Source organism: Phaethon aethereus (assembly GCF_964289735.1).
Source record: "Phaethon aethereus genome assembly, chromosome: 2".
Classification (NCBI taxonomy): domain Eukaryota; kingdom Metazoa; phylum Chordata; class Aves; order Phaethontiformes; family Phaethontidae; genus Phaethon; species Phaethon aethereus.
In genome coordinates, this window is record NC_138582.1 from 65,144,660 (window position 1) to 65,159,639 (window position 14,980).

At 37.6% G+C, this 14,980-nt stretch overlaps 1 protein-coding gene across 3 annotated transcripts in view; it reads right to left on the bottom strand.

The window, feature by feature from the left end:
* Positions 1 to 4,016: 4,016 nt before the first annotated feature.
* The window catches only part of NETO1 (neuropilin and tolloid like 1), a gene marked incomplete at its 3' end in the record, with an annotated part of 82,803 nt that continues 71,839 nt past the window's right edge, over positions 4,017 to 14,980 (bottom strand). For 2 of the 3 annotated variants that reach the window (XM_081996954.1, XM_081996953.1), the window contains exons 8-10: positions 9,853 to 9,966; positions 7,003 to 7,561; positions 4,017 to 4,524 (exon numbers count right to left, since the gene is read on the bottom strand). In XM_081996954.1, coding sequence (XP_081853080.1) covers positions 4,440 to 4,524; positions 7,003 to 7,561; positions 9,853 to 9,966 — 758 coding nt within the window. Of the gene's footprint in view, positions 4,525 to 5,790; positions 5,852 to 7,002; positions 7,562 to 9,852; positions 9,967 to 14,980 lie in introns of those variants that run through there. The other variant, XM_081996955.1, reaches the window with a different exon arrangement.

Genomic DNA, 14,980 nt, shown 5'->3' on the forward strand with positions numbered 1-14,980 from the left:
AATAGGCATGTGAAGGAGGCTAGGACAGGGATTTATGTTGTGTCAAGGCACATACTAATATAAACACAGCACAGGAGAAAACATAGGAGTGCTTGAAATAAAACTTCACTTGACAATGGTGCAGATATCACCGGGAGAACAAAAGGGGTGGAGTTTCTCTTTGCGGCACATTGAGGTATGACTTTAGCGGGAACAGGCATGCCAACCCAGAGGTAGATGGCCCAGGCAACACTGATGGACAGTCATTAAAATACAAATTCAGTATCCCTAATAAGCCTATACTCGGGTCCATTCCAATGCATCTTCATAGCTTTTGTTGTGCTGCATACATTAAAGGTAATTAAGATATGCTGCAATCACATGTTTTAATTTTGCTGTTTGCAGGCAAGGTAAGGTTAAGATGGCTCTGATGGGAAAGAGCCAGGCGGATGCAAGGGTAACACAAGGTCAGTGAGCTGATAGAATTTCAGCATTTTTAGTGAATTGGAGGAGAGAAGGGAACAGAACTAAACTGACTGTGGACAGAAATGAAAGACAGCAGTGATAAAGATGTAAAATGATCATCAAAGTAGAGAGATGATGCTAAGTTAATGATGAGGAAGAGCAGTGGAGCCATGAGTCCAGCATTTCACATCAGGTGTTGAGTCAGGAGTGAGGATGTAAGAGACTTCCAGATCAGATACAGCCTTCTGTGTTAAAAAAAAAAAATTTGAATGGTGTAGTTTTTGTCCTTTGTATCATTTAGCTCTGCAGCTATGCTCCCTCAGATGGAACATCTTTGTGGTAGCAGGGAGACTGCACATAAAGTAGAAGACAAGAAAACACAAAAGGCCAACTTCTTTGCAGGACGATGTTCTATAAAGCACAGGTATTACAGATATCTTTTTGAGTTGGACATGGACTGTACATTTTATTTGGTGGCTAAGGAATTTATCTGTCCTAAATGTGTCTGTAAAATCGTGAATGGGTATAAGCAACAATCCTTCACACACTTCTTCTCATTAGCTTACCTTTCTCTCTTTCTTTTCTTTGTCTGCTTTTTTTTTTTCCCCCTAGCAATATCTTTTGAACAGGAAACCTTTCTTCTTTCTCCCATTGGTTACCTTGTTGTTCAAGAGAATATCTCCAGTATAAAAATTGAGAAAAAAAGAAGGATAAGGTACTAACATTTCTCAGAGCCTTTTTTTTTTTTTCTTCAAGCTGTTTTTAGAATTGGGAAGATAGAAGAGGTTTACACTGGGATGGCTTGCAAACTGGACTTCCTGAGATTTTTAAACGGTGCTGCAGAGAAGACTTTAAAAACTGAAAAGGCCATATTTCCTGGAGCAGAGAAAAGTGGTTGGGAGTGGTTGTTCACTCTATCATCTAAAAAGAAAAGTATATACATAACACTACACCCGTGGGAAAAAGAAAAAAAAAAAGCAAAGCTATGAACAATATGGCAAAGCACTGTGATAACAAAATTCTTCTTTAAAAATATATATAAGAAATAAGCATACTGTCAACATGGCTATACATCACACACATTGCACCAGTCAAACGAAAATGGTCTAGTAACCATTCTTGGTATTCTCTAGTAATTCTCATTCTCTAGTAATCATTCTTAGTTTCAGCTTAAGGCAAACATGAAGTAAAATGCATGAAGCTAACACTACCAGCTCAGCTTATCCACAGTAATGTATTAAGTTGTTATACAGAATACATGTAGCTGTGTTAATTTTACAAGACAAACCTGCTTTCAATAAAATAGAAAAGATTTAATAGAATAGGTTAAATTTCACTTGTAGTATGTGGTCAAATACCAGTTTTGTGTATTCTCTTTGTAGTTAATTGAACTTGGATGAACTTGAAGTTGCTTGAACTAGCTTCTCTCTTTGAACTAGCTTGCTTGAACTGCTTTCTGTTTTCAGAAAAGTGGCTTCATAATAATAAAAAATACTCACGGTAAAGGCAAAATGTTTACTTTCAGGAACAACCCCTTTTATTTTAATATTTTGAGTTTTATAGATCACATTAAGATATCCTACTCTTGTGTGATACCAAACAAAAGTTATCTTTACTGTTTGCAGTATAGTGGACTAGGCTATTATTTACACTGACTATATACAGAAAATAATTACTTAAAATTAAATATTTTAATTACAACATTTAAAATGGGTTTTAATTTATTGTTATTTATTTTTAATAGATAATTTTGTAATTTGACCCTGTTCCCCCAGTATACACCTAATTTGTGTCTTACAATGGTGTTTTTGTTTAAGAGTATACCTAGCTATTAGACAATATGTTTCTAAGGGAGTTTCCAAGATCAAGGAAGCACTACCATTCTCACTTTGTCTGACCTGCTCTATTTACACAGGTTTTTATGTTTCTCACTCATTTTCCCTGACAAAATTATGTGTTTTTTAAGAAAGCAAGGCTGTGCATGCAACGTAATTATTAGTACCCATGTATTCTCCAGTTAAGTTCTCTCAGTCAACTCTTCACTGGGAAAATCAAAAAATGGTTTTCACTGTGTGCTTGTCTAGGAGGGACTACACCACTTCTATGTTTCAGTGGGATTTAGGCACTTAAATATGTAGCAACTTTAAAATCCAAGGCTTCAGCATTGTTCTAGGTGACCAATATAATTCATGCAAAGCTAAATTCACATAGTTATATTTCTCCTTATATATTTATTTATACACTATCTCCATTAACAAATGTTTATAAATATACACAAATGTGTGTGCATGTATACACGTTTCTTTCAGCAAGTCTTTCATTCTTCCTTGATTTTATAATGGATGCGTGGATGCATCCATTTTAAGCATGGGTTGGCAAATATCTTAACATAATATACTTAAGAAAGGATCATGAGATATGACTTGGAAAGATTAAGGAAAAAAACAGTGATAAAGTGTATGAACTTAGAAAGAGGTACTGATCTGGAAATGAACTATCAACGCATGCTAAAAATCCATGTAACTGAGAGATGACTCAATGACTCAATGACTGCAGAGGACGGAGGACTGTTTTTTGCAGCTAATATGCAATAACAAAGAAATTAATCAAGCTAAAATCAAATTATGTAAAATACATTGCAAATATAGTGTACAAAAAAGGAAGCAAATACCTGAAACCCTTCTTCTTCTTATGTCATTCCTAAATCATGTTTGTAGAAATTGTTTTGTAGAAATCAGGTTGCTTGTATTTTTAATTATGTAAATTATGTGCTATATATTTAAATAGCTGATACAGATCACCTCATTTTTTTATGTCAGTCTTTCAGGTTTTGTCTTTTCTCATCTGTTTGTACTTTGGGAAGATGCATGGAATTCTTCCCTCTTTTTCAATAAAACTAGCAAAATTTTTCATAGAGAAGAACCTGACAACCATGAATGACGCAATATGTTTAAGAAGGAGCTGGGAGAAACAGAATTTGGAAGATAACACTTCAAATAGATAATGAAACTATGATTTTATGCATGGTTATTGAGTTCTTAAATGAGAGTGTTTTCAGCTTTTCAACCTACAATAATTCCTTAAAAACTTAACCTCTCAGGTTTGATTTTAGTGTTGGTTACTAATGTTTTTAGCTTGAATTATGAATATCATTTTATCTTGCATTAAGAAGTGGTTTATATCTGTATCACTAAAATTAGATAATTTTACAGCCATAATACCTGTATAACTGATAAAAATCTGCTACACTGGAGCAAACTTCCCAGTAATTGCCATGGAAATAAACTAGTTAAGAGTACAGAATTGAACACAAAGGTTATCACAAACCTTTTAACTAAAATTGGGTGATCAACTTTGTCTATTAGGAATTAATTTAAATCTTATAAAAGTTAATGTCTTTTGCTTTTCAGTAAGTGAGCAATGAGAGAGCTGATCCTCTGATGTATCTGGGTTTCAAGTTCCTAGAACCTACATCTGGAGCTTAATCTTCCGAATTACACAAGAATTGTAAACTTGATAAAAGAAAACATTGCCATTAAACTCAAGGTAAGAAATTATTATACATTGTTTTATGTATCTTTATATAAAAAGTTACAAGTAGCAAGCATATGACACAGGAATGGACAGTAACAGCAATAATTGTGAATGCATGCTTTTTTACAATGTATCTAATAAAGGGATTTTTGCCAACTCAAATATTCAGTAACATACATGCAGATTATTTTCTCAATGTCAAATTCAGTCATATTGCTAGATGCTTATCCAACAAACATTTCTATCGAAGTGATTATGAATGACTAAATACCTGATTTCAATAAATTGTTCCTGAAATTGGGAATTTAACTTGCAACAAAAAGAAGAGAGAAAAAGAAAAAGAGAAATGACTGATAAGCATAATAACCAAAGTCTTATTGCCTTCTAGTAATTTTACTTAATACTGTTTGCTGAATTTTGTCATGATATGAGAATAGCTGGTCAGAGAGTCCATAAAACCTCTAGCTGGTGTTTCCAAGGATGATAGTTTCACATTTCATTGTAGCATGTTCAAAATCACCCAGGAGCTCACTATTCTCAAGCAGTCTATATAATGAAAACAACGTACATATAACAAAAGTTCAATGTAAATTTTCTTCCACATATCACACAACATACAAGTAAATAATTTATCAACTAAAATAAAACAAAGATAAAATAATAAAAAAAAGGGGGGGGACACGACAGTCTCAGTTAGGGACTAATTTCTTCTTCAAGTTTGCAGCAAATCTCCAAATGTCTTTAAAAACTAAGGAGCACTTGGTGGCCAACAACCAAATTACAAAAGTAACATATTATTGTGCAGTGGGAATATCTTGCTAAGGAAGTACGATATGTCTGTACTTCTTAGATTTGGATAAAGGCAATGAAATGAAATTAGAAACACGTCCACTCTCTCTTTCATACAGCTGAAATAATTCCCTATAATTTTTTCCATTCAGAGTTTACATGACTGCATGGATAGTTGTCTGAAAGCAAAACGAAGTTAAAATATGTTCTCTCTCTGAGAAAAGAGGAAAAATACAGAACAATATTTACCTAAACTATCTAGAAACAATAAAGCATTAAGGGATTCTTTCCCAGCAAAATTTCTGCATACATTTATACACATAAACATGTATACACACGTATCTGTGTTTATATATATACACAGATATACATATATAAATTGACAGACTAGCAGCTATCTATAACTACATTATAAACATATGAGATTATGTTTATTAAGATTAAGAGTTGATAACAAATTAACCTAAATGAAAAGCTTAGGAAAAGACTCGAAAAAGGAGGTTTAATTTGCAGACATTACCATTAGTGCTACAGAATCTCTAAATTTATCAGTATTACCACATATCCTTACCCCGACACTTCACAAAGTTGAATGAATAAAATGAACTGAAAACAGATATTTCCACAACTTCCTGGGTTGGGCTAGATTGCCAAGTTTTGCATACTATTTCACATGCTGGGACTCTACATTTTATGTTCATAAATTAAAAAAAAATAATAATATTAAACACCAGAGCCATGCAAAGCATCTGTCTTTATAATGTGTTTGGAATTAAGATTATATTTAGCTAGGGGATGATTATAGTGCTGTCTAGAATAACAAATTAATAGATTTTTCTTAGTTTACAATGCTAAAGTGAACATCTGTCTTTCTCTATTCTCAGTATCCAAACCTGGCTCTTCATACAAGATGACATATAACTTGAGAACTAACATGCATTTTAGCAATATAACAAATAAAATAGAAAGCAACAGATGGTTCAATTGTTGTATAGGTATGTTTACTTACCTCAAGTTTGTCTCTTAGACCCTAGTTGTGTTGTACTCAGACTCATGTTTGCTTAGAGACCCAATGAGGCAGAACCTGGAATGTTATGGCTATTTCATTCAAAATAATAATGTTTGCATAGAAAAAAAAAGAAATATATGCATATAGATACTTAATAAACAGTACACCGTGATAATCTGATCACTATTCATGAGGTAATTTACACTGACATGCAAATAGATTAAAATAATCAAAAAACTTTTTTTTTAAGAGACAGAAATGCCTTAATGTGCAAAGAAAATATGGAGAGCATGTAAACAGTCACAAGAAGTGCATAAATAATGCATGCAAGAGAAAACACAAATATATATAAAAAGTTTCTGTGTTCTTTTTCAAATAAATTGTTCATAAATGCTTCTGCTTTTCTTTTTCTTTTACTTGTAAACTTTTAATCATTCATATTTACAGTCATTCAAAGTGCAATATACAGTAGAAATAGCTCTTTTATTAAAAATATCAAGCTTGACTTTACTTTTTTATTGATTAGAAAGATTAGTTTTAACTACATTCTTATATGTAAATATAAGAGTATTCTTTATTCACTATGCTGTCTCATGTTGTAATCGAGATATATGTATGTTAATATGACAAGCCAAGATACTGTGATTAATAATGGAACAGATACGGTAAAGTTTTGCACATATTGTCATTCATTATATAAAAGAAAATGTTTCATGAGAAAAGGGGTTTCCTTACCCCAGGATTGTGTTTCTCATTATTGTGCCATACATCAAAACGGATGCATGTATTTTTTATTTATTAGTGTATTGATTTAGCCATGTTAGACCAACAATGGATGATACTCAAGGCCACCTCAGTTACAAGGAAACCACATGTATATGGCTCTTTCAAAAACTATATTCACACAAAATCTTCTTTGGTTTTTAAAAATTGTATCTGTTCTCTGTTGACCTATGCGTGTACGCATGTGGGCATGTGTAAAATAGTAAAAGAAAAAGAAAGTTGTAAAGTAGAAAGGTAAAACTGAGATACAGGATCCTTCAGGAAACAGGAGCAGAGATGAGAGAGGGAGAGGAAGAGTGAGATAATATAATGGCATGTGCTATCAGAAAACAGAAGTTTAAACAATAAATAAAGAAGAAATATGTCTTTACTGAATAAAGAGTGAATATGTTTGGGCAATCAAGTCCTTACACAATAGTCTTCAAAAATCTATTGATACTGACCGCTGAACAGCTTTATCATGTCTGGACAGCCTGTGACTTGTGGTAGGTACCTCTTCAATTTCGTCTATCTCACACGCATCTGCAGCATCTTGTGAGTAGCTATGCTTCATGACAAGGATATTTCTCCTGTTCATGGGCTGAATGAGTGGTTTTACAGGCTGGGGTTGTATTTCTGTCAAGACAGAAGCATCTCTTGTGCTGAGGTTACTACGGCTGCCCTTAATGCTAGACACTTGTGATCCACAGTGATGGTCATGAATGCATTTTGAAGACGATCTCCGCAGTTTATGGTAATTTTCAAAGTCATCTGCAACATCAGCAAGGTCAGCTGTAGGCCCTGTCCCTCTGAGGGTGCATAACTCATAATGAGGAGGCTCAAACACCTCCTGGAACACCGTTTGATCAAAGTCTGTTTTCCTTTGGACAAACTTTTTACGAGGCTGTTTGATCTGTACTATAACAGAGATAACAATGAGGATGATCACAATGCAAGAAGTGACCCCAATTATAGTCCCACTGGTATTGGTAAGTTGGTCCAATAGGTTAGCTTTTCTTTTTTCTGTGTGACAGGAGAAAAAAAAAGCACAGCGTTAATTGCAGTTCAAGAATAAAAACAACCATGATGCATTCACAGATTACTGCAAAGCTGAGCCTAGTCTACTTAATCAATCTCACTGACAAAAGAAAAAAGGAAGAAATCAGGTATTTGTGAAAGCCAAATAAACAACACACAGGTCCTTTGTGTGCCTATTAACTTGGAAAGTGATTTATTCTGGATATATTACAAGTTTAATTAGATGAAAGAATTATTTACATTTTTTATAAAAAGAACCACCATAACAAGCAGATGGCTTTAGTGTCACCTCTGCACTCCATTTGCCTGCTAAAGCCTCCAAGACTGTTACAGATGTTCTCTTAATTATTTTCTGCCTCTTCCTGTAAATATATGCAACTAGGACATTAGGACCAACGAAAGAGCAAAACTTTACAGGATTTAAAAAGAAATACTTCTTTTCATTGGGATCTTCGATGAAGTCCTAATATGTATGAGCTGACTGGGACTGTTGACAGTATTCAATGAGAGCTAAATCAGGAGAAAATAAAAAAGTTATTCAAATTGAGGTTTTAGAAAGAAAAAAAATGTGTGCAAGTCATTTATTTTGTTCCTGACCTGTTAATTACCACAACTTTTCTAAACACCCGTAAAAATCCAAAACTGATCCTACCTACTGTCCTTTACCCAGGAGCATCTAGGAAGTTAGCCAGCAAATTCAGCATTGTGAATGAAGAAAAACAGAAAATATGCAGTAAAACAATAAAAAGAACCTCAGTTTCACCCTACTGTTTTGTATATTTCTCTGTGATTTGCTTTCAAATGGCTGCAGACACATGAGATGGTGACTGAGCCTTGCAGAAAACCAAGCTGAAGGCATTCACATCAGTCTCTCAGGCATAGCACGACTCAGCAACTGTGATTAAGTTTCAACACGCAGTTTAGTGTAATTTTTCCTGGAAATGTAAAACATATCAAAGGACTTAACAGAAAGCCCTTGACTTGAAAGTTATTGCCACCAAAACAACAACATCCATCTCTTCATAATCTCCTAGATATCAAAAATGAACTTTTCAGTACTCCCCATTGACTACTCTTGCAGATTCACCTGGGGTTTCTCTCACTGCCTGATACAGACTCTGTGGAAGTAGCAAAGTTAGAAAAAGAAACACAGCGGCAAACAACCTTTTTGCTGGAATAAGCAAACCTCCTGTCAGAAAAACAAGAGAGAATAAACTCATAAGGTGCTATAAAGAAATCCTTAGCAAATGAAAGATTAAAATAATTCTGGAAATTATAGAGTGGGGAAAGGTTTCTGTTTTCTTCTGTGCTAAAGTCAAGAACAGATAATTATTTCCCAATCATATGTTTATTTTCTTTGAAGAATATTATGCTATGCCACAGTTTTGCTGTGTTCTTTTGAAGTGTGTTTTCATTTGTGGTTTACCCTGGTGCACTGCTTGTCAGGATTTTACAGGCTTCAGCAGACTTACAAGCTGACTGTTAATCCACCTCATTCTGAATTTTTTCTTGATTGATTCCAAATCTGGCATATCCCATGTTTCCAGGAACAAATCTGCAGGAGCAGGGTGGGACCAGGCGGGGTGGAGGCGGCAGGGGGGAAGCAAACTCTCTCCCTAGCCTGCAATATAAGTTAAGCTCTTTTCCCTGAAGACAACATGAATGCTGATTTTTTTCTCCAGAAACACAGAGCATTATTTAGAAACCGTTGTCAGCACCTGGTTAGGAACATCAGTCCCTACCTATGAAAGAGACATTATGCCTGATTTCCTGCACTTATTCCTTGCTTTTCAATTTCACTCAATTATAGGTAGATTTGGTTGCTTTCTTACAGTGTTAATTCCACTTCACCTTGGTGTTTTAGCCCACCTGGGCTGTTATGAACATGGCATGCAGCTAAAAGACACCTGCTACCCATATGTTACTCCACTACAAAGGTAACTATGACAAAGGAACCAAAATATGACTTTTTATTACATTTTAGATTGTATGGGAAACAGAGACCAAGTAATCACAAGCCTGCCAGAAGGACATCACCAGCCAGAATGACATAGCCAACACAAATCAACACCAAGTAAAACAAATGCAAACACTGAAAGTAAAATCCATTGGCATTTTTACTTCTCTCCTTTTTCTCTATTGCTTGATGTATGCTCTCCCTGAATTACTCTTCCTGAGCTTTCACCCATCTGGCACATACTTAACAAGAAACTAAGGATAACATGCTGTATCCCCCACAGTCTCAATGACTTGACAGTTCCAATTCTACACATTACCTTTGCAGTGGTTTTCATCCCAAGGATACACACAATTCTGGAGTCCATTGCAGACCAATGTATTATTAATACACATATTACTGTGGCAAAAGAATGTGTTGGCTTCACAAGGGGCTAAAAACGAGAGAGAAAAAGCTGATATTAAGTAGTAAATCATTCCGCTCTCTGCAACAAACACATACAGGAGTGATCATGTAATCTGCAGTATGAGAAAGCTGTACAAGACAGGTTCCTTGAGCATATTTAATATTCAACTTGCAGCATTGAGAGCACTCAAGTCACACACTGTTTATTATTCTGTGGCAAGAGATTTTGAGTTCTAAGACAGATGGACTTTCCCATAGTCTGACTCCCATGACTGTAGCAGGTTGGCCACCCACACACTGGTGGTGGATCTTTGACGTGTTATCAACAGTTTTAGCCACAGATCCAAAACACAGCACACCATGGGCTACTATGAAAAAAGTTAACTGTATCCCAGCCAGATCTGATGTATGGGAAATAATGTTGCTGAAACTCCAGTTTTATAAGAAAACTTGCATGACTCAAAGAAGGTATGTACTTTAATGCCCATATCAATGGTGCCTGAACGTTTATCCACAGAGAAAATAAAATTATTTTAAAAACGTTTTGGTTATAAGAAAGGCTACAGTAAAAAAGTACACCTTTGATCACAAGTGTGAAGATTAAAAAAGCAACAGTCTTCAGTGTCCCTGAAGCCCACGGTCTAGGAGAATCAGGCAGATTAAAGCTGCAGAATCAACACTTTACTGAAGGCCATATACTATTGCTGTCAAGAAGCAGCTTGGAAGGCCATCAGAAGGAATTGTACACACTGCTAAACAGTGCTACTTAGTCAAGTGTTGGGAGATCTTTAGGTGTTGGGGTTGTACTCCAAAATTATATAATATAGTAAAGATAAATTACTCCTCATATTTCTTTTATTAAAACCAAACTAGAAGATCTTTCTCCATTTAGAAAAAGAGCTACTCTGGTGGGTTGACCCTGGCTGGAAGCCAGGCTATCACTCCCCTTCTCAGCTGGGCTGAGGCAATACGACGAAAGGCTTGTGGGTCAAGGTAAGGACAGGGAGAGATCACTCAGCAGTTACCATCACGGGCAAACCAGACTTGACTTGGGGAAATTAATTTAATTTATTGACAATCAAGTAAGAGTAGGATAATAAGGAATAAACCCAAATCTTAAAAACACCTTCTTCTCCCTGGGAGGGAACTTTAATCCTGATCTTCTCTACCTCCTCCCCCCAAGCAGCACAGGGGAGCAGAGAATGGGGGTTGTAGTCAGTTCACCACACAGTCATCTCTGCTACTCCTTCCCCCTCAGAGGGAGGACTCCTCACACTCTTCCCCTGCTGCAATGTGGGGTCCCTCCCACAGGACACAGTCCTCCACAAACTTCTCCAATATGAGTCCTTCCCACAGGCTACAGTTCTTCACAAAATGCTCTAGCGTGGGCAGGCTGCGGTCCTTCAGGAACAGATGGCTCCAGTGTGGGTCCCCCGTGGGGTCACAAGTCCTGCCAGCAACCCTGCTCCAACGTGGGTTCCTCTCTCCATGGGTCCACAGGTCCTGCCAGGACCCTGCTCCAATGAGGGCTTCCCATGGGGTCACAGCCTCCTTTGAGCATCCACCTGCTCCAATGTGTGGTCCTCCATGGGCTGCAGGTGGAGATCTGCTCCAGCGTGGAGCTCCATGGGCTGCAGGGGCACAGCCGGCCTCACCAGGGTCTTCACCAGGGGCTGCCGGGGAACGTCTGCTCCAGCGCCTGGAGCCCCTCCTGCCCCTCTTTCCTCACTGACCTTGGTGTCTGCAGGGCTGTTTCTGTCACATAATCTCACTCCTCTCTCTGCTATTGTTCTGCACAGGTTTTTTTTCCCCCCTTAAAAATGTTGTCCCAGAGGTGCTACCACTGTCGCTGATGGGCTCAGCCTTGGCCAGCAACGGGTCCATCTTGGAGCTGGCTGGTGTTGGCTCTGTTGGACATAGGGGAAGCTTCTAGCAGCTTCTCACAGAAGCTACCCTGGCAGCACCCCCATTATTAAAACCTCGCCATGCAAACCCAATACAGCTACAAACTTTATCAGTGTTAAATCAGTGAAAATTAACCCTTTAAGTATTTTTTTAGCTCAAACAACCCAAAAACATTATAATTATTTTTAGGGGAATGTTAAAAAATAACTTAAGACCTTTAACTAATCAGAAAGGAGTTATGATGTTCATATTATTGATACTTAGAATTTGATGCTTCATGGCAATATTTCTCCTCTGCAACTTTAAAAGCAGTTCCTATAAAAATATATATGCACAGTGCAGAGACTGGCTCAGAGCAGACAACTGCTTCAGTGGTTTGCTAACTAAGGACAATACAAAGGATTTATATTGTAGAACTTAATGACTCTGTATATCATTTCAATAAATCCATTTTTCAATAAGTGTTTAAGTTCAGATATGCCTAAATGACTATAATGCCTTCTTCGGAGCAGTTATGGTCTATTAAACAAATGGTAAAAGCCATCAAAACTTGTTCACACTCTCAAATACACAACCATCCATTCAGAAATAATGGTATACATATACTGTATCTCTTAGTTAATGTAGAAGACAGATCAGCCAGACTGGTTCTGCACACTGTTCAATTTTTGGAAAAATCTGATATACCACCTCCTAAGTTGCAGTGACCCTGGGCAGGTGGTAAGTTTAGTACAGGAAGGGGCTTACTTTAAACTGGATAGAAAGAGCAGAAAAGAACACATGCATAGAATCATAGAAACATAGAATAGTTTGGGTTGAAAGGGACCTGTAAAGGTCATCTAGTCCAACCCAGCTGCAGTGAGCCGGGACATCTTCAACTAGACCAGGTTGCTCAGAGCCCCGTCCAACCTGAACCCTGAATGTTTCCAGGGATGGGACATCTACCACCTCCCTAAGCAACCTGTGTCAGTGCCTCACCACCCTCACTGTGAAAAGTTTCTGCCTTCTATCGAGTCTAAATCTGCCCTATTTCAGTTTAAAACCGTTACTCCTTGTCCTATTGCTACAGGCCCTGCTAAAAATTCTGTCCCCACATTTCTTAGAAGTCCCCTTTAAGTACTGGAAGGCTGCAATCAGGTCTCCCTGGAGCCTTCTCTTCTCCAGGCTGAACACCACCAACTCTCTCAGCCTGTCCTCACAGGAGAGCTGTTCCATCCCTCTGGTCACTTTTGTGGCCCTCTCCTGGACCTCCTCCAACAGGTCCCTGTCTTTCCTGTGCTGAGGGCTCCAGAGCTGGGTTCTCACCAGAGTGGAGTAGAGGGGCAGAATCTCCTCCCTTGACCTGCTGGCCATGCTTCTTTGGATGCAGCCCAGGATACAGTTGGCCTTCTGGGCTACGAGCACACATTGCTGGCTCGTGTCCGGCTTTTCATCCATCAGGACCCCCAAGTCCTTCTTGGCAGGGCTGCTCTCGATCCCCTCATCCCCCAGCCTGTATTGATACTGGGGGTTGCCCTGACGCAGGTGCAGGACCCCGCGCTTGACCTTTTTGAAGCTCATGAGGTTCACACGGGCCCATTCCTCAAGCTTGTACAGGTCCCCCTGGATGGCAAAGGACCTGCATATTAGCAAGGGAGTGTGATTTGGGACAGTCCTTATCTGTCTGGTACAGTAATTTGGGGAAAATGAGGGCTGAGCCTGGAGGATACTGTATGACATCATGATGTGACACATTTTATAGGGGACCCACCAGAGGCACTATCATCCTTTCACAGTCTAGCTGCAATTCCTGTTTCTGGGCAAGGAGAGGATCTTTTGGGACTGTTTCTTTCCAACACACAGAAAGAATCTCACTGCTTGCTCTAAACAAAAAAATGAAACAGGGAGGGAGCAATCTATGAAAAGGAAACGTAAGAAGACCTAAATAACCACAGGTTCAAAATACATGGTAATAAGTAGGAAGTGCACATGAACAGAAGACCCAAATAAAAAATGGGGAAAACACAAGGAGTGACAGGGGAACAAGGAAAAAATTGTTCAGGATTAGGAAAGTTTATGCAAATGAAGCCATAAAGGAGAAAACAAACAAAAACAAAACACACAAAACCATCCAGAGTTGCATGAAAGGCCTTAGAAGTGAAGTGGTAAAGAGAGTGTCATGTGTCTGAGCAGGCAGAACCCCTTGCCTATCTATGACTTGCTTTCGCCACTTTAAAATCAGTCTGATTTAATCCTGAATGCAACAGCAAAGAGAGGATTAATAATGGAAAAACAACACCCAAAAGAATAGAGAACAATTGAAGGGAAGGAAGGACATTTGTGCAAGGCAGAAATAAAGGAATTTAGAAGTATAGTGGTGGTAAGTAGAGAAGGAGGAACTAGAGGAACATAATAAAGGAAGAGGAAGAGAGAGAGAACTGCACAGTAGAAATAGATGACACTTCGGGCATTCTGCACTGAAAAGAATGACACAAGATTTTATATCAAATGAAAAATATTAGGAAATGCTTCAGAAATAAGAGAAAAAATAAGAACAGTACAAAAGATTTTTTTTTTCAGATTTAAGAAGAAGGGATAATTATGCAAATTAATGGCAGGGAGATCTGGAAATGAAAAGCAAGAGATAAGAAGAAAAAAGAAAAAAAAATCTCTTTCTTTAAATTGTGCTGTTGAACTATGGAGGAAAGAGGTGGTATGTGAATTAATGGCAAAACTAGATGAATAGTGAAGCAGAGCAATTTCAAAGTACAGCAAACTTAGCATGGGAGAAACCCAAATATCAGATTCCTAAACCTAATGACAAACAGCCCCCTCTTGTTCATATTTTTAAAATTAGTATAGTCGAGTCCTCTCTGTGATCCTTTGAACCTGGAGTGATTAAAGTGGACAAGAAATCAATATACTTTACCCACTCTGGTGAAAGCTTTTTGTTGTTATGAATGAAAGCATCAAGGGAGGCTGAAAACTTGTCAGTCCCATTGTACATTGGAGGAATTAAGGTTTTTGCCGTTGAAGAGGCAAAGCAAAGGGGTCTTGGGGTGATGCATCAATGACATTCTAGTAATAGCAAAAATATAAATGAATTGGTAGTAAACAGGGTTCTTTTACAGCAAGATGGATCTGGTCCTGATGCTTTC